Genomic DNA, 19,499 nt, shown 5'->3' on the forward strand with positions numbered 1-19,499 from the left:
ATACATACACATATAAATGATATAAAGAAAATTACATATAGGTATGTGTATATTATATATGTATGTATATATGCATGTATGCCCACACATACATATATGTAATTTTCTTTTTAGAATCTTTTGCTTCTCAATGCTGAGCGCTCTTGCGGACAGATAATTAAGCAGAAAGATTTGCAAAATAAATTTTTAGAAATTAGAATCAAGGAGTCCTAAGTGCAGTTCCGGGAAGAGACTGGCTTCCTCGAGACAGAGAAACTGGCTTCTTGGAGCCAACAGCTTAAATACCATAAAAATTAAAGGATGTGATAGTAACAATGCTCACAGCAAACGCTCAGCAGCCTTCCCTGCCGCCCCTCCCCCTCCTTCGCTCCCTGTGAACCAACTTCTCTGTCTACACTTCAGAAGTCTCTGGGAGGTGTGGAGAGATCCTCCATCACGGCTTGGGACATTGTAAGCTGTGAAGTTTATGTTTGTGGCGCCTGGGCTCAAACAGCCATTCAGTGGCTTGCTCCATTATCAAGAAAACAACAATCAGAAAAGATCAGTAAACAAAATCGGCTGCCAGAGCCTTGAATTAACTCCTTGCGTTTTAGTTTAAAAATACCAACTCACACTGTACAAGTTACTTTTTATTGTAAATAGTTATTGAGAATTCAAGATGTGGGGCCGTTTTTTTAAGAGAACATTTTTAAAATAAATACACAAAAATTGCTCCCTCCTTTTTTCTTCTTGTGCCCCCCCCCAAGAAAAACAATTTGCCCTGTTGCGACGTAAATCTTTAATTGTTGATTAGTGAAAAGGAAGTAAATATTCCTAAAGAAATAGAACTCAGGCATCATTTGGATGATGAATCTCATTTACAAAAGTTGACTAAACTGAACTTTACAAATAAGAAAAGAAGTACTTTCTGCTTAGACAGTTCACTCGTATTAGGAATGAGATTAAAAACCCAAAGTGGCTGGGTGCCATCCAAACTTAACTCTTTAAACTTTTTTTTTTTTTTTTTTTTTTTTAGAAAAAAGAAAACGCTAAGTAAAGCCACATGGGATTTTACAACAGTTACATTTCATGAGATAGATCTTATGGCTTAAAATTCAAGGTGCTAGGGAAATACAAGGTACTTCCAAGGTAACCTGAAAGCATATTGTCTTTTTAGCTAGTCTCAAAAGGATAAGATACACCAGAAAAGAGGTCAACATTATGAGTTTAACAAGTTGATCGGGGTGAATAGCAGCCAAGCATCACAAAGTCATCTATTTAATCTTGAACTCCAAGCAAGTTGTCAATGGGCAAGTGCGTACACACAGAATTACAAATAACCAGAAACCTTGTTTCAAAGGAGAAAAAAATCTTCAAACATGCTTCTAACTTAGAAAAGAACTTTTTTGATTTGTAAGAAAACCCAAGTTCATTTGATGAATGGGATAGAGGGAAAATAGGCTGAAATGGAAGATAGCATTGCGCTGAAACTATAGGGGAAACAATATCCTGACTTTAAGACTACGTATATTGATATGAATTTTCTGATTTAAGGGGAGCATACTAGATGTTTTTAGCTGCATTAAATTTTAGCTTGCAGAAGCTGGAGGAAATGAGTCATAATGTCCAGAAGGAAGAATTCAGAGTAATAAGGGAGGGACGATTAAAGATAATAACGAACAAGAGGAATTTCATTACAAGAGCAGAGCTCAAAACTCAGTCTCCAGAGGTGTGCAGAGAAAAGTATGCAAGAGATGATTTGCAAACAAAATGACATTTCAGCTACACATTTTAGAGTGCAGGCTGAGGAGTCTAAAAGGGGAAGACACACCTTCGTATAAATAATAAAAGAACTAGAATGCTATTGACCCATCAATCCATTCTCAGCCATCAGGCAACAAATATCTTGAATCTAGCAAGTGAAACCAAATCATTCATCACCCCCTCCCTAAATTATTGTGCTTAAATTCAAGCGATGGACTTCAGAATACTGACATCTATGTATGTGAAACATCAACGCCCCCCACCCAAACATGCAAACATATTCTTAATCTTAGAAATCAATTCATCAATTCGAGGAGGAAAAAGATTCTCAAAGATGGGTGCCTCACTTAAGTCTCTCTATTGCATTCAAATCCTAAATAAAGTGTTTTCCATCTCTAGTCCCTAACATTTTTGAGTCCATCAGAGGCTATGGCTGGGGAAGTGGGTCCAGTGTTTTCCAAGTAAGGAAGGCTTGGACTCTCAGTAACTTTGCAGGCATGACACCAATATTCATGTTGAAACTGCCATCCTTACACATGCATATTAGTTGCCATTTCAGCTATGATGGTGAGGAAAAAGGAAAAAAGAGACCAATAGAAATAGTGAATGGGAAGCTAAAAGAATAAAGTCCCTTGGCAAGAGATTAGAGGAGGGAGATCCGAGTGAAAAACAAAACAAAACAAAACAAAAAACAAACAAACAACAACAAAAAAACCTTTCCCGGAGAAGATCCGTGTGAGATAAGACATAACTTCTGTTTTTCTCAGCAGAAGACTGCAAGCCATTATTGCCACCAGCCAAATTATTACCCCTCTGTCAAGAATTAGACACAACAATCAAAGTAATCAACGGGCATGTCTAATGCACTGTAACATTTTCAATGCAAAGTTTGTTTTCTCTCTGCCCCCACGTTAGAGCCTGTAATTAACCCGTTATGTAGAACCAAGCCAAACAAAAGCCTAATTGAGGCTGGCTTCCAGACTTGAGGCAGGTTTGGAGAGGGTGAAAGTGACTTGAGAGCTGGGGGGCACAGCCTCCACCTCACCCTATCGAGCCTGGAGGGGTACGCCACATGACACACGATTAGGGTACTTTAGCTTTCATAATAAGAATTGTCAGGTACTGAAAATGGCATTACACTCGCGCATACAAATCAATGCAGTTTCCAGAGTCAAAGCCTCATCCTGGGGTGGGGTAAAGGGAGGAGGGGGAACAGGGTGGAGCCCCAAATCCTAATTCAATGCCAGCAAATGAAGAAGCACAAAGAAGCCCGATTTCGGGCAGTGCCATTTATCTTTTCCAGGGTTCTGGCTCTTGCACTTGAACTATTGCTAAATGCCAGGGGAGGAATAGTCTGTCCCAGAGAACATGCCCGTAACCCTGATAGCTGATGGGTCCAGCAAAGCACATGACCTGCTACCCCATCCCATAAAAGGTGGTTTCCCAACAGAATATATGCCGTGTTTCTCCCCATAGCCAGTCATGCTTCCCAAGATTTTTGAAATTGGACTTGGGCAAGGGACGAAGCGGAGGTGGGAGAGGGGAGAAGAGGCAAGAAAATGCATACACCGACTAGTCTGGGAATTGCAGAGCATACTCTCTTCTCTAGGCCTGTTCCTTCTGCACAAATAGAGCAGCATTTCTCAATCGGCTGACAGCCGCCACTGGTAAATAATGGTCATACCTCACTGGCTAGGCAGAAAGTCTCTCTTTTACCAAGAGCTTATATATTTGACATATGGGTCATTTCAACAATCCCAAGCAGGAGACTTTGGTATAAATCACGTATTCTAAGAAAATAAAATAGTGACTCTGAATCAAAAGCCATTTTAAGCAAGACCCTCTTCCTATTTGGGGTGGGTGGATGGGTGGGGTATGGCAAGAAAGAGACTGGGGGAAGGAAAGAGAGGGGCAGGACAGAGAACAGCATCTCATTTTCACAAAACCAGTAGCATTATCATAGCTGAGAGCTAAGGGGCTTCCAACCAACTTTGATCCAACTACTGAAACCCAAACATGCAAACTCGACCTTAACTACTTGCAATACAATATCACTCCTACTGTGTGTCAGTTTACCCCAATTCACATGCAATCCTTACTTTCAGACATTTGAATAGCTTGTTTGTAAACATAAAAGAGGGACCCTGGATCACTGTGTTTATTTATTTATCTATGCCAAATGTTTATTAGTGAAATAGTCCTGAAGATATAATTCTACATATGGCGCTTTGATTTCACATAATATTTAAGAAAAAGACAAAACACATAGAATTAGACATATAATTCAAAGACCACCGTACAACCTTTATCTTTTTTTTCACTTCAGCAAACAAAAAATGTCAAATGACATGAAAAGTGGCAAGTCTTCTGACAATAAATAATAAATTACTTTATAATTTTTGCAACGCAAGAGCAAACAAAAAAAGTTTCCTTTTTTTTTTTTCCTTTTTATTTCCATAGAGAGAGAAAACAGTCATTTTAACCAATAACTATACACATCTTTGGGGGAAAAGTTCTTGGACAGACACAAGTCAAACACAATCCCGAGACGCTTGTGGCAAAATAGAGGTAACCTTGTTGCAATGCTTTATAAGTTGGTTTTTAAATCTGAATTCAAAAACCTTTAAAGTCGCTTCAGACTTCTTGGTAAAGGATGGATCTCAAAAAAAGGGGGGAGGGGGCAAAGTAAAAAATAAACCAGCTACAGGACAGGCCAAGAGACCCAGGATTTCAATTAACCCCTTGTTAAAGTCAACTTTAAACATATCAAACCAATGCAGCTCCACCTTCCTGAAAGGACTCTTTCAGCCAAGGAGGCCAGTCTCTCTTCCTGCGCTTTTGCTGGAGCTCCTGTTTGGCAAGGCAATGACCAATATAGAAACAGCACCATTCAGATTAGGATGGACTAGAAAATTTTCTATTTTTGTTTTTCTCTAGATGTGCAGTGAAATGAAAATGCTTTTTTTGAGATCCTTGAATATAAATCCTCTACGTTTTAAAAATGTCTTTTTTTTCAGTACTTCTAAGATCATTGAATAGCATATACTGGGTTTTGCGTTTTGTTTGTTGTTTAATTCTAGTAAAATCCCATGATTGTCTTCACAGTGTTGCTACCATATCACCTTGTCATTAAAACAGACTTCGTGCATTTCATGGAGCATTCATTTCTTGATTCAGTTTTCATTGACTGGGTCGTTAAATACTTTTGTTTCAGAGTTCAACATTATAATTTCCCACTTTCTCCAACAGGGAAAAAAAATACAGAATGAATGTTCCTCATGCCTCAATAGGACTGGCTACCATGCTGTTAGGTGTATCTGGAAGTTGAGAGGACATTGATGCTACTTCACTGCCAGTGGAATTAGAGCCCGGTCCTCCTTCTGAAAAATTGACCTGCATAGAAGGTTGAGAAATCAATAAAGGACACTGGAATAGTATTCATAAAAAGATTATAAACTCATCATATTGTATATGTAGAAATGTTTGTGTAGATAGATATGTAAAGATATTCACATAGATAACTGAATTTTAACAGGCTTAGAGAAAGCCTAGAGAAAAACTTGGGAAGAAATCCTCTCACTTTCCCATCTTCCAAAAGATCTCTGTTTTAACTGAAACTGAATTCCCAACATTATGTTGCATTAAATTATTTAAGAACAAATGTGTTTCCCACTGTAAAATGGCATCACAACTCTACTATGCATGCTCGAAATAAAATTATCCTGCTGGCTACATGTTGCCCTGGGAGTAGGTGAGCTCTCAGTCCCTAGGCATCAAAGACTCTCTTCTTCAGTTGGAAAATCCGTTAACAGGCTCAGATCCTTTGACAGGAGATTGAGAGGAGGCTCCACAGAACAAAGATTAACTCCTCAGCAGGCTCACAGCTTGGGCATTCTTCCTTGTTGGTCCTGCTGCCTCTTGGCCTTTCTCTCTCTCTCTCTCTTTAAATCAGGCTCTTCCTTCCAAAATGAGACCCATATATTATGACATCATCCCATTCTGACTCCTTCTTTTAACCCTAATATCTGACTCCTTCTTAAATATCTGACTCCTTCTTTTAACCCTAAACACATTGTACTGCTGTTGTAAACCTTCTCTAACCATGCCCACTCCTGCCTCAGCTTCCCTTCCACTGCTCTCATCTGACACTAAAGTTTCAGAAAGTGCAAACATTTGGCTGCCCTGAACCCTCCCCTTACTTTCCTCCTGTGATTCAGGATTCGCTCAAATAACTCAACAGATTAATGAGCTTAGAATAATTTTTTTTCCTAGTTCTAGAGCCTACATTTCTTTCTACAGTAAATTTTTCAAATATGAGATTAAGGGACTTCTAGCCTCTGTACCCACTTAGCATTTGCAAACACAAGCCTGGGGCCAAGCCCTTTTAACCACTTGCCTCTGGCCAATTACCTAACTGTTGACATTGAGAAAGCAAATGCCCTCCAGGTAAATATGAGGGTAAAAAGCTAACCTCAACTAAAGCTTCATTTCCTAAAAAGGGAACAAGGTTTCAGGATAGATCTTTACATTTTATAAAACAAGATTCTATAAGGCTGATTACTCTTTAAGAAAAAAATCATCTATATAAATATAGCATATTACAAAGGACATATATTTATTGTTCTTATTTATCTTGACCCCTTAAGCCTTTTGTAGGCAAAAAGTGAATTAATTTTCTCCTCTCTGGATGTGGAAAACATGTTAAGGTTTTCACAGATTAAACACTTTACTTCTGATTGGTAGAGCTCATGTCCCTTTTGCTATACATGGTACACACTGTGTGTCTCTATGACATTTGAACTCATACACTTGAAAACGTTTAAACAGTCCTACATTTTAGATTAAGACATTCCCAGCAAGGGATACTGTAACAAAAAGTATTCATCTATTTGAATAATCTTTATTAATATATTTGAAAATTGTACCCAGACACATGCCTGCTGTTTATTGATAACAACACTGATTGTGTATTATAGCATTGATTATATACTACAATCGCCTTGATTTGGGTCCTATATATCCCATTCTCTAGATGCTCAGGAAGGATAAACTTACTAATTGCTGATTGAAATGCCAAGACGATTTCCTGAAGTCCTTGACAACTCTAAAATTCTAAGATGTATGATTCTCCAACACTGTACATCTTCTGGCACATGCTACCTAGAGTTAGGTACCTTGAAATTAATCCTTCAAAGAAGGCCTGATTGATAGAAAATTCAACCTATATGGTCAAATTATGCAGTCTCATTAAAAAAAAAAAGATGCCAAGAGGTTCGTTTTCCCTGCATTTGTCTCCCTTCTCTTCATTACCCACCTCCTTGGTTTCTCCCCAACCCTGAGCCCAAGAAGGCACCCTCCCCACTGAATCTTTCAGTGTGTGACAGTTAAACCAGAGTCTCCTGTTGGGAATTCAGCCTCTTCCATCTGGGAGCTGACACTTACCAGTTGCTGAAAAGCAGGCTGATCTATGTCACTCTGCAAGGCGAAGTCGCTCAGTACTTTCCAAGGTGGCTGGTAACTTTGTACTTCCACTGGGTTAGCCTGTAAGCCACCGTCGTGTCTCTCTGGACTGGCAGCCACCATGGGAGTTCCTGTCATCCCCTGGATATTCTGTGAATAGGCCCCCCAACCAATCCCAACATGTTAATGAGCAAATTCCCTCCCTCCGTTGTCTGCACAGGCTAAGCAAATATACCCGGGTATTATCTTATCTATATAGTTGTCTTTATTGACTCAGTTAATCTGCCGTACCTATGGATATTAGTTAGAATTCAATTTGTTTTATTGTTTTGTTTTTCTGCCTCTGTGGGCTGGACTATTAGGTCTGCATGGACCTTATTAAACCAAATTCTACTTTGATTTTCTTCTTCCCCCTTACCTTCACAGCTCAGCCCAATTCCTCCCCTCTGCCTTCTCAGACCATAGCTTCCCAGAACTAAAAAGCTGAGGTAAGCAGGGCTTCCCTTCAGCCTCTAGACAGGGTGGTTTTCTGAGCAGTTTCAGTTAGCTGCAGATTTTTTCCAAGCCGTTCTCCTCAAGGAAGAGCCAGCCCCCCACTCCATCCCCCCAAAGCATTTGGGTCTGGTTCCTATTGTGCTATTATGCACTAACCAACTCAGAAAGTGCCCTGGCCCAGTCTTGGCCAGCCTGCCAAGTTTAATGACAGCAGATTTTATGGCATTTAAAAATAGGTCCAAAGCAGTAAAAAAAAAAAAAAGAAGAAAGAAAGAAAGAAAAAAAAAAAAGAAAGAAAAGAAAAGAAAAAGAAAAAAAGGAAGAAAAGAAACTCTAGCTTAACTTCACCAGGAGGCCTGCAGAGTGGGTGCTTCCGTGGGCCCAAGGTAACAGTGGATACTGGTGCGAGGGGCCTGATGCCTCTGTGGAGGCCTGGGTTTCACCTGGAGCAGAGGGTGATCTGGGCATGCGGGTCACCTTGGGGGAACTCGCCAGCCTGAAGGCGCAGCGGCCGACCTTACTTAGAAGTGCGGTGCGCCCTGGGGGCTCACAGGGTGACCTGCCCACGGAACCCCTGGGTGTAGGCAGGAATCCAAGGTATTATCCCTCCCTCTTCTTGTGTACGTGAGGAACTGACGATCTGAATGTTGGCAAAACCCGGGCCAAACCTCGTTGCCGCCTGCCCTCAGAGGGGAGGACGGCGTTTCTCCGGTTCACAGGTACAGGCGAGGTGGAAGGGCATGAGCCCACCCACGAGGTTGAGACCTGGATGCTGCTCCCCCGGCGCACGGAGCCTCCCAGCTTCCCCGCCCTCAGCTGGCGGCCGGCGCCGGGCAGCCTGTCCCCCGGGGCATGGGTAGGGGTGTAAGGATGAGGGGCAGCCCCGGCCAAACTCCTGCCCAGGAGTAGGATTGAAAACCGTGCGATTCTGCGTACCAGGAACGCACCTCGCACGCTGCGTCTCCTTCCCCCTCGCATTCCCTGCCCGGCCCCAGAGCCACTCACAGTTTTGTCATTGGGCTGCTGCTGCTGGAGTTGCTTCATCATGATGCTTCGCTTCTTGTCCTTGCACCGCTTGTTTTGAAACCAGACCCGGATCACACGGGGACTGAGGCCCGTCATCTCTACCAGTTGCTCCTTCATGAGCGCATCTGGCCGCGGGTTTGCGGCGTAGCAGGTCCGCAAGGTGTGCAGCTGCTTCTCGTTCAGCACAGTCCGCACGCGGGTGGTCTTCTCCGGCTGCTTGTGGACGTGGGGCCGCAGGGCCGGCTGCCTGGCGGAGATGGGCTCCGCTGCGGGGCAAGGAGCGCCATGAGCGCTGGGCTGGAGGCTCGCTTGCCGGCCCGCCCGCGCTCGCGCGCTAGCTCGCTCGCTCGCTCGCTCGCCCGCCCGCCCGCTTACTTGCTCGCCCGCCCGAGACACTCAGGACAATGGCTAGGGTTTGCAGCCTCAGCACACAAAGCAGGGGGCGGCAGAGGTGGGGGCGAAGAGGGTGAAAGGGAGAATAAAATCTTCCTCTCTAATCTGCAGAGGTCATTGCTGAGTAATCCCGGCCTGAAACGCAGCACTCGCCCCTCCTCGTGTCAACAAAGTGTTAGCCAAGGGAAGCAGGTCTCAAAGTCTGTCCCCCTGTTCACAGCAGGGGTGGCATTTTTCAGCACTGTTTCTCCTCCATTCTCACCTTTCCTTGTGCCCAGACTGGGCCCCAGTTACATTGATTACCACCCTCTCCAGGATCAGAATTTTCTCTTGGGCCAAGGCCACAGAGGGTACCAGGGAAAGGAACGCAGAGCACTTCAGTGACAGCCATAAATACTACACCAGCAGGGACTTCTGCAAGGGGAAGGTCGAGAACTCTGCCAGAACGCCTTGAACTTCAGTCCGAAAGGACAGTCATGTGAAGGGGCTGAAGAGATTCGCTATTTCTGCCATATCTCCAATCCCTGCTCTTTCTTAGTATTAAATCTAAGGTAATACGTGGATGTTCCTGAGATGGGCTGATCCCAAGCAGTGGAAAACGGAAACTCTGTTGAGCTGCCTAGGCTCTAGATAAACGGTGGCTGGGAGATGTCCCCCGCCTCCCTCCCGGTATTTTAGCTTCCTCTGTGCTTCCCCACAAGCAGAGTGCAGGCTCCACTGAACAGGAGCACCACCCCAGCCGTGCCCCGGTGCAAACTAGTCACAAATCCCCCTGAACAGAATTCTTAGAGCTGCCAGAAGGCAGAAGGGTAAGGGAGGGCTATAGTTTCCTCACCTTCAGTGTTTAGTGGGAACTGATACTTTAAAACTGCAAAGGGGTAGATCTATTCATGGCAGGAAGTCAGGTTTGGAAACACTGTCCACCTTCTAACCCACTGCTTTGGTCCCGGCCAACCTTGCTGTGTTTCCACTTCTCTTCCTTGGGAATGAGTCTTCTTATCTACATGATACAAATCCTGCACCTTCTACAACCCCCTAGGGTCAGGCCAACACCTATGGGGTCAATTTAGAGCTACAACCATGGGCCTGAAGATGAAATTCTCACCAAATCATATAGAATGAATGATTTAAAGAAGCAGGCTCCCTTTAAAAGGCAATTACTGCAGATTAGCTTGTTGACAGTTTTATATTACAACTCTGTGCAATGGCCTGCAGTTTTTAAAACTGTATCTTTTCAGTCCTGTTCTCTCACAGAAAGATAAAAAAATAAAAATAAAATTTGAGTGTGAAGCAACTCACAAGGAAAAAGGATTTGGGAGACTAAATGACTTCAGGCCACCTAAGCTTCCTTCATTGGGTTAAAGGATGAAGCTCCAGGGACCCGGGGCTCCGCCCCTTTAATTAGGCAGCAGGAGAATACCTGGCTGGGAGCTGAAGCCCGTTTTCAGCAAGCCAAGGTTTGGAGGCCAGAGCGAACTGGAAGTAATGTTTGGGCGTGTGTATACACGTGTACACAAGTGGTGTACATTTATGTGTAACCATATAGAGACACACAGATGGTGTAGGTGTGCTCGGGGAATCAAGGGAGACAGTGAGTGCATTGAACCTTGCTGCAAAGGAGCAGAGCACGCGCAAATTGCATACAGAACACTTCATTTAACTGCAGGCAAACACTACGACCACCCCTGTAGCTACCATGGTTGTTGTGGCCGCTGGCACACAGGCTGGCTTAACCTGGCGCCTGCCTACCCGAGCCGGGCAGAGGAGTACCTGCCATTTGCAGTGGCCGCGCTGGATGCAGAGGACTGAGCGGGTCGCCAGCGCCTAGACTGGCCCTCTCCACCACATCGTGGTCTGCTCGGCAGAAGAGACCGTCCTCCCGAAGCGCAAATTCGTCCCCAGGGATGAGCTGGCGGCTGCAGGCCACACAGCGGAAACACTCGATGTGATACACCTTGGAGCGGGCACGCATCACGAAGTCGTTCTTGCTGAAGCCGATGCTGCACTTGGCGCATTTGATCCCGTACAACCTGTGCGGGGGAGGGGGGAGCGGAGGCGGCCCAGAGCGGGGAGAGAAGTACAGGAAGAGGGGGTCACTTCAGGCCGGCACTTCCCTGGCCCAAGATCCCGGGCAAGACGCCCCAAGTAAACAGCATTTCCAAACAGAAGTTGGAAACAGAAGGACAGAAATGAAACCCTGCTCTCTCCTTCCCTGTCTCTCTTCCTTCCCCCATCTCTCTTTTCCCCTCCCTCCCTCCTCCCTTTCTTTTACTCCCGTTTCCTTTCCGATGAACCTCTGTCTTAGTCGGTAACTCTTAGTTCAAAACACCTAGCTTGTACCACAGAAAATGTATTGATGGGTTCCAAACTCGGGCTGCTGCTCTAGCAATCAATCCCAGTGTTGATCTTGCAGATCTTGGCAGGAAGGAATCCAGAAAGACTCTGGTGGCCACCGACACCCACACTTTCACTTCCCTATCCCACAGTTTCTGCTGCTAGAAATGTCTAAAATTGCAACAAAAAGTCCTCCTTCCAAGAAAAAAGGAGGTAGGAGAAGGGGATTGTCACCCCACTTGGTTTGCAAACACTCACAAATAAACAAGCAGAATAACAAAATGAAACCTCTGAGAGTTTCCACATCTCCTTTTGCACAAGTACTTTCCAGTCTTTCTCCAACTAAAGATTTTCTTTAGGCAGCAATGTTAACAGAAAATTTCCTCTCCATTCTTCCTTGTATTATTATTTTTTAAAAAAAATCTGCGTCTGTTCCCTCAATCTTTTTCAAGTTGCTGAATCATCTACCTCTATTTCAATTTTCTTGAAAACCATGACCAGAATGAAAAAAAATGCAAAGACCCGCTTCTAAGGTCTTTCTCACTCCTGGCCTTTCCTTACCAAGGGACAATCTTTATAGTTTCCATCTAGGCTGCACTTCCCTGGCCCCTTCTCCATCTTTCAGGAATAACAGAAGCTGGGGCATTCCTACGAACAGAAAGAATGGAAGAGAGAGGAAAAGAGCCACATAACAGGAGGAGGCATCCTGCTTTTCCAAGGAGAGATGTGGAAATCTAACTGTCCAGTCTGTTCTGCTTTTACAACTACAAGATTACACACACACACACACACACAGAGTTGAGAGAGAGTGAAGAGAAGGTAAAAATGATTAGTTCCTTCTACACATGTGTGTATCCAGAATTAGGCACATGCAAGCCTGTGTGCAATTGAGCAAAATACTATTTCCATAGGAGTAAAGATACTCCTGAAGTGGGCTCTCCTTCTCTAGAATCTTGCGTTTACACACCAATCTAGTAAACAATGAAAACGCTCATTTGTCAGAGGTTAGAAGGTGGACTCAAAAGTTTTTCCTCCCTCCGCCTACTCAATGTGAGATCTTCCATTTCATAGGGTGAAGACTTGACTTTGGCGGTGACCAAACAATTTAGAAAATCCCTCCCCCTTCCTGTACCCCGACTTCCCTTACTTCCTTTCACTCCCTCTCCGAAGTATTAACCTCCCCCAACCAGGTTAATTTTATCTACCAAGATTATACTCTCTGTGTCATGATTTTTAAAAAAGAAGAAAAAAATGCTGGATACTAAGTGAGCAGGAGCAAACTGTGACTGTATATTAAATCTTAACTAAACTTTAATAAAAGTTCTCAAGCTCCAGAAACCATTTGCCTTACAAAAGCTAATTAATTACTTGTTAATAGCCACCGGACATTTAAAAAGTGATATTTTGCTATTATTTAACATAATAATGATGGTGATGTCTCTTCTGTTTGTTAATAAAACGAATACAATTTTCTTTAGAGACTACTGGCTTTCTAAGGCAGAAAACAAAGTTTCTGATATATACACACAAGTCAGAGGAAACTTGAGATTAGCAAAATGTGTTGCAGAATAAATTGGAGGAAAAAAAAAAACAAAAACTCTCCAAAACAACAAAACCAAACTCAGAAAGTTCCTATGTTGTTTCAGTCTTGTCAATTTGGACAATTCGCTCATTTTATCAGTTACCAGATTTTAATGTGAGAAAGGAAGCTGTTCGATTATCTAAATATACCAATTGTTCGTAGACAGATGATGGGCAATTTGATCTGCTCTAATTCATCAGCTCAGATAAGATAAGAAAGAAGAGACAGTTAGATGTTACCAAAGGGTTAATATTTAAAAAGATTAAGTTTCCGGTGTTTTTTCCAAGGAATATTTAGGTTGGTTTTAAATTTTTCTCAGAAGGAGGTCTTACCCCAAAAATAAAAGGAGCAATACCTGTACTCGCTCTTTCAAAGTACATCTCTAAACATGCTTCGGTCAAACTTTTATTTCACCTATTGCATTGATGCCACCAAAGAATTTGTAAGCTACTAATTTTAAAAAGGACTAAAACAAACAGAACACTGCACTATACAACAAAAATCAACCCTATTTTAAAGCTAAAAATCCAAACTTCTCCATCTTTTTAAAATTTTGTTTTGTAAGGGGGAGGGTGAAAGAGGAAAATAATTTGTGCATCATAAACTCCAAGAGTAATTAAACAAGCCTCAATACCCCGGAATTATGAATACCACTGTTCAGGGTTTTTGTTTTTCTCAACTAAAGAATGAAATGAACAGCATAGCTTGATTTTTGTAACACATGTACAGGGTAACTTTGGCTTGTATGACTACACTGAGGCAAACTTCACAAAAAGACAAAGCCACACCAAATAATACATAAAGAGTGGGGAGATTCAGGAAAATCCCACAAAATTAAGAAAGAAGTGTAAATGCCATACCTGATATAATCTCTTTTACAGTAGGTTTTCCCATCCCTAACAAAGCATGTACAGCTCTCGTCCAAATACTGATTACACTCCGCACATTTCAAACATGCCGCATGCCATTCCAAATCCGGAGAAACCCTCAGAATATACTGATCGTGAATCTGATTGCCGCAACCAACACATAGGGAAATCAGACGTTTTTCTGAAATGAAAATAAATACATGATTGACTAACCGTTTACTTCCTACAGAGATAAACACACTTTTAGTGTCGTTCTCTTATAGGGCGTACTCTGGGAGGTTTTTTTTTCTTTCTTTCTTTCTTTTTTTTTTTTTTTAGAGTATTGCACTTTGGGATGGTAATTGAAATGTGCCATCAAAACCTTGACTCATTTTTAAAAGGAGGTGGAATATATGTAAAATGCAGATTGGAATAGTCTACATTTGTAAGCCTAGCACGCAATCAAACCCGCTCATTTTGTATTTCTCCCCCCCCCCTTCCTCTTTGCTATAATCATTGGGAAAGATTATGGATAAGTCAAGTCAAAGAAAAGGTTTTGACTAGAAGCGTTAAGTGAACGCAGGGATGTCTATATTTTCCGTGAAGCGCGCTCTTAAATAGCACACAGGACTGGATATTGTTAGCAAGAGCAGGCATAAATACAGTTGTCACTCGTTCTCTTTTGCAAGTCTAATGCTAATTCACATCTCTGGGCATTGACTGTGCAGGCAGACCTTTGCAACATAATAACCTTCTCGGAGAGCTCAGGATTCCCCAGGAGGAAATCACCGCTTAGCACCAGAAAGCTAGAGCTTTGGAGGGCACATAGGCGAATTCAAACACAAGGTACAATCAGTTTCCCGAAGATAAGAACCGACAGTAAGCATGCAGGCGTGGCGGCAACAAGAAAAAGCCACCTTTTCTCTTTCTCCAGGCAATGACTCCAACTCCAAAGAGCCCTTGGCACCTCAGCCGGTGCCTGAGAGAGAACCCCGCACAAGAACAGCACACCGAGCCCCACAAGGTAAAATAGCCTCTTACTTTTTGGTGGATCTCCCATGTCTCCCATATCTGTAAGAGGGAGTAATGTCCACAGTGAAATGGTGGTTGTACAGTTGGTGAACAGCCCACAGAGAGGATGCTGGAGCTGTGGCTAAGTGGGAAATATTGGCCCCTGGGGTTGCCAAAGCTGAAAGAGCCGCTGCTCGGCTGCGCCGCGCCCTCGCGGATCTAGGAGTCCAATTTAAGCCGGCGGAGTTGGCGGAGCGGAGGCGCTGCGGCGGCGGCAGACTCGGCGCGGCTCGGGCACCTCTCTTCCTTATCTCTTACTCAAACTTCTCTGCTCCAACTCAGCTCCATCGCCATTGGTCTGACGCAGCGCGCGGGGACGTCAGGCGAGCGCCGCGCCCATTGGCTGCAGGGCGCGCGGCGCAGCTGTTCTGATTATCATATTTCAGCCTCGCCGCCGCTGAGCGCCACTGACCGCTCGGCGAGCCAGCGGGAGAGGATTAGGGCTCCCGAGGCAACTTGCTCGGGGCTCAGGCCGTTCTCCCCCGATGCTCGGGCTGCCGGGCTGTTCTGGCTCTGGCCTCCCTCTCCTCCTCTTCCTCTTCCTTCTGCCCCCGCCCGCGTTCCTTCCCGGCCGCGCCGCCTGCGCCCTCGCCTCCTGTGGCGCTGCTCCTCCGCCCTGCGCTCCTGGGGTCCCCGCAGTCCGGCTGGCCGCGTTGCGCGCGGGGCTCACTTTCTGCCGCCGGTGGCGAGTGGCTGGTGGGTAGGTCTACCTGTTGACGAGGTCCCTCCCGGGCTCTAGGAAAAGGGGGGAACTTGGAGCAGGCCGTTTAGCTTGGTTTGGTCCCCACGCCGTGGCGCACATCCCCGGGGCCTGGCCTGCCTTGGCTGCTCCGGAGGGCTAGTTCCTCCAGAACTGGCTGCGCTCGGCGCGCTAGGGGAAGAAGAATCGGGAATGGGATGATTAAACCCAGAGGAACTGTTTCCTGACTGCTACACCATTACTCCGTCTCCCCCAACCTCAGATATCTAAAAACTTTGGGTGGGAGGAAAGGGGCGCTTCTTGCTGTTGGGACAATCAGGTTGGAACGCACCGGTAAACCGAAGTTGACTCCGCGGACTGACTTTTTGTCTTTCAGACCCGCGAGGTCTGCTTTTCAGTTTAACTCTAGAATTGAAGCTCACTAACCCGAAGCCAAAGAGCGAAATGATCTTTCAGTAGTCTAAAGTTTGTAAGATTTTTATATACTGTTCAATTCTTCTCACTGCTGGTCTCCTGCCCTTTGTTTTTAAGCAAACTTGTGCAACTAGCTGTGGTATTTTGGTAATTATAAGGACAAGTCTCCATGACTTTGTGGAGATGTTTTAAAAATGCATTAGTGTAAGGGCGCGAGTAGGGAGGGATTTATTACAGAACAGTGAAAGACCTATTTCACGTCCCCAGGCGTTAATATATAATTTTCTCTCGAGAAACTACTTGGAGAGAGAAGACTGTTAGGTGCAACTCGCCGGTAACCTTCTTCAATCATTCTTACATGTTCCCATCATCTCTTACAGTCTCCCAAAGACAGTCACAGGAAGGCCACGAAGAACCCCCGCGCTTCCCCCAAAGCTTCTAAAAAGCCATTTCTTATCTAATGGGACTGCCAGTTTTATCTAAAAAGTCCTACAGACACAAACCATAGAAGGCTTAATTTCGGTGTCTTGTTGCTGTGAGAAGACCCGGTGTGTTAGGAAACTCCTTTCTTTATATCTTTCGCAAAATCTAACCCTTGATAAGAGCTGTAAATCCTGGCCGGCCGCATTGGCTGGGCTTGAACGGGTAATGCCTCTCCAAAGCGGAAAGGGAATCAAAGATGCGTAAGTTTCCTCCTGACCTAGCTGAGGCTTTCTTCCCCAGGAACTAGTTTTGATTTGTTTTTTCTCAAGGAGGATTTCAAATTGGATCTGTCTTCCCTTCCATTTTTATTATAAGTTGTTTTAGAGCGCGTGTATGAAAGCGAAAGTTGGATAGACCTAGGTTGATAAGTTTACCAGTTGTGTGGTGTGTTTTTTTTTTTTTTTTTGGTCTGTTTCTAGTCTCTGGTATTAGATGTATGGAGCCTTTTGTCAAGCTGCTTTTGCAAAGCTGATGCTGTTAATCTCAACACGAAGCAAATCTTCCTAGTATTTGTGTGTGTTTCCCATAGAGATAAACATGTTGACCCTAGTAAAAAAAAAAAAAAAAAAAAAAAAAAAGATACCACCACAATGCCAGAAAATAGAGTTTTACCTAGTCATATTCCATCATGCCACTTTTATAAGATGGAATTAAACACCAGAAGCTACCAGAAGCCTGATGAGATCCACATTTGAGATCCACAAAGTACCCTCACTATCCATCCTCCTTCAAACCAGCCCCCACCTCCCACCCACAGTGTGGTATTTTAACTCCCTAAACCAATAAGCTATTACAAAGAATTATTGCAGATGATAGCAATTCCAAGTAGAAAAGCTTGCATGTGGCTTGGGGGAAACCTTCAGTAATAGACAATTTCACCTTAATGGTGAAGACAACATTTTCCTCTTTTCATTCTGCACCATTGTTGTAAACAAGTATTTTCTTAATAAGTTCCTAAACTGATAGAAGCAAGACGCATGGTGAAGATACCAGCATTAAAAGGAGACGTTTGAGGGACCCCACCATGATGGACATGCTCTGAAGTTCAGTGCATGTATCATGACACATTTTGTATTAAAATCCAAGTTAGAATAGCAGGCTTTGTAGTTTTACTTTACCTTGAAGTTCTAAATTGATCATGGATTATTATGATTTCCTCAGCTGATTGCTGTATGTGGATTTAGTGCATCAAATATATCTGTAAAATTTTGTATACATAAAACTGATGAGCAATTTATCCGTAATACTTGATCACGGGAGCGACCTCTTGTGTTCAAAGCGGGGATTAGACCCTCTCCTCTCAAAAAAGGACTCGTTTTGACCTTTGTATATTGTTAGGTCAAAAATATATCCTTGAAAACGGCAATAGTGTGAATCTCTGGTTTGATTCCTTTACTGAGAAAATGAGGAGTATGAGTAGTTATTAAGTGTAGTCCCCATCACCTCCAGGCTGCCTCAATATATCTGACAGTGTCTTTCAATATAAAAGGGATACTGAAATTTAAGTTCCTCTGGAGTCTGTGGCATCTGCCCATGTGCCCTTGTATACACCTTCCAAAATGTGGCTGTTACACCCAACCTCCTGATGGGCTCTTAGACTTGTGTTTTTGTGTACTGTTGCTTTCTCTGCTTTAGTTACCATTTAAACATTCCACATCAAACTTAATGTCAGATACAGATTCCTGAACAAACATCATGCTCTCAAGCTACATTTCAAAAATCTAAATAGGTTTTAATTGCAATTGAAAGGTAAAATTACACATTTAGCATTTATTTATCTCCCAATAACCTCTGGCAGATATAAATGAATTTTAAGTTGGTTCTTTGGGAAATCACAAACAGTAAGACAGCTTATTCCTTCTCATCTAACCAAGACTGGGAAGGGAAGAGGGGCTTTGATCAGCTTTCCAATGGAGGTATAAATTTGAGAATTTATTCCCAGGGAGATGATGCTATATGTTTAGCTCACGTCAGAATCAGGTTTGAAAGAGTAGAATAAGTTACACTGCCAGTTTTACTGAGTAAGGTATTCAGATGAAAAAACATGTATAACTGAAGGATTTATATTTTCTGATGTCCACATCATGTAATTTGGGGACCAAAATGAAATAGGAAGATTTTATTTACCTCTAAAAATGGGTATTGAGTAGATGCGTATGTATCCCCTTTCCCGTTTTTATCTTTTCTGTGTAGTCTCTAATGATGTAGAATAAGGCTGTATAAATCCTCAGTATCTTTAATCATGTCCAAGGGTCAGATAAAATTATGTGCGTTTAAAGGGAGTTACGATTAACCATTTATATTCCACCGCGAACGGGGTGTGGGTGTTTAGAACCAATTTGCGTCTCTTCCCGTTGGTGGTGGTGGCTTATTGAGGAACAATCAGGAGAATCTGTGCTCTAATTTCAGAGAAAAGGAAGAGATACCAGTGGGTATGAAATGATTCTCTTTTTCTTTCCTTTTACTTAAAAAAATACTAAGCAATGATAATAAAGGCAGTTGTTAACAACAACAAACCTTTAGTTGTGATTCTTATTCTGATGCCTAGGACTCCTGCTGCGATTGTGGTTTTGTTGAGTGTCAATTGCTTTATTAACCAGTTAAAACATTCTGGGTGAATTAGCAAGAATTTTCTCTGCACGCAGAGCTTCCTAGCCTTACTTTCTGAGTTCAGGTAGTTGTTTCTGACACCAGCTTTCCTGGTATTTCTTGGCAGACGACAGGCCAGAAGGCACCGTTCTTGTGCGGTCTGTTGCTCGGTTCTCAGCCGAGATAGAATTTCATGCTCCCGGCATCGGGGCAGCTGCGAAACCACAAACCTCAGTTCAGTCCTGAGCATGCGAAGGTCCGCAGCTGATTGCAGGGAGGCGTTCGGCCAAGCGAGGACGGAAATTTGTATTCTCCCTTTAAAATTGTGCTTCTGAAAGTATTTACTATGACTTATCAAAAG

General features: G+C 43.4%; 1 protein-coding gene across 2 annotated transcripts; it reads right to left on the reverse strand.

The window, feature by feature from the left end:
- Positions 1-439: 439 nt before the first annotated feature.
- On the reverse strand, positions 440-18,135 carry ISL1 (ISL LIM homeobox 1). Of its 2 annotated transcripts, XM_003827348.5 has the most exons (6): positions 14,923-18,135; positions 13,894-14,083; positions 10,888-11,147; positions 8,704-8,990; positions 7,186-7,353; positions 440-5,136 (listed from the first exon to the last, which is right to left on the reverse strand). In XM_003827348.5, exons 1-6 carry the CDS (start codon positions 14,948-14,950, stop codon positions 5,020-5,022), a joined length of 1,050 nt encoding a protein of 349 aa, XP_003827396.1. In that variant the 5' UTR covers positions 14,951-18,135; the 3' UTR covers positions 440-5,019. The 2 variants fall into 2 exon arrangements, with proteins under 2 accessions (XP_003827396.1, XP_034816000.1); XM_034960109.3 differs by lacking the exons at positions 440-5,136; positions 7,186-7,353 and having other exon boundaries at positions 7,369-8,990; positions 14,923-15,230.
- Between the last annotated feature and the right edge of the window lie 1,364 nt (positions 18,136-19,499).

This window comes from Pan paniscus, chromosome 4 (genome assembly GCF_029289425.2).
Source record: "Pan paniscus chromosome 4, NHGRI_mPanPan1-v2.0_pri, whole genome shotgun sequence".
Classification (NCBI taxonomy): Eukaryota; Metazoa; Chordata; class Mammalia; order Primates; family Hominidae; genus Pan; species Pan paniscus.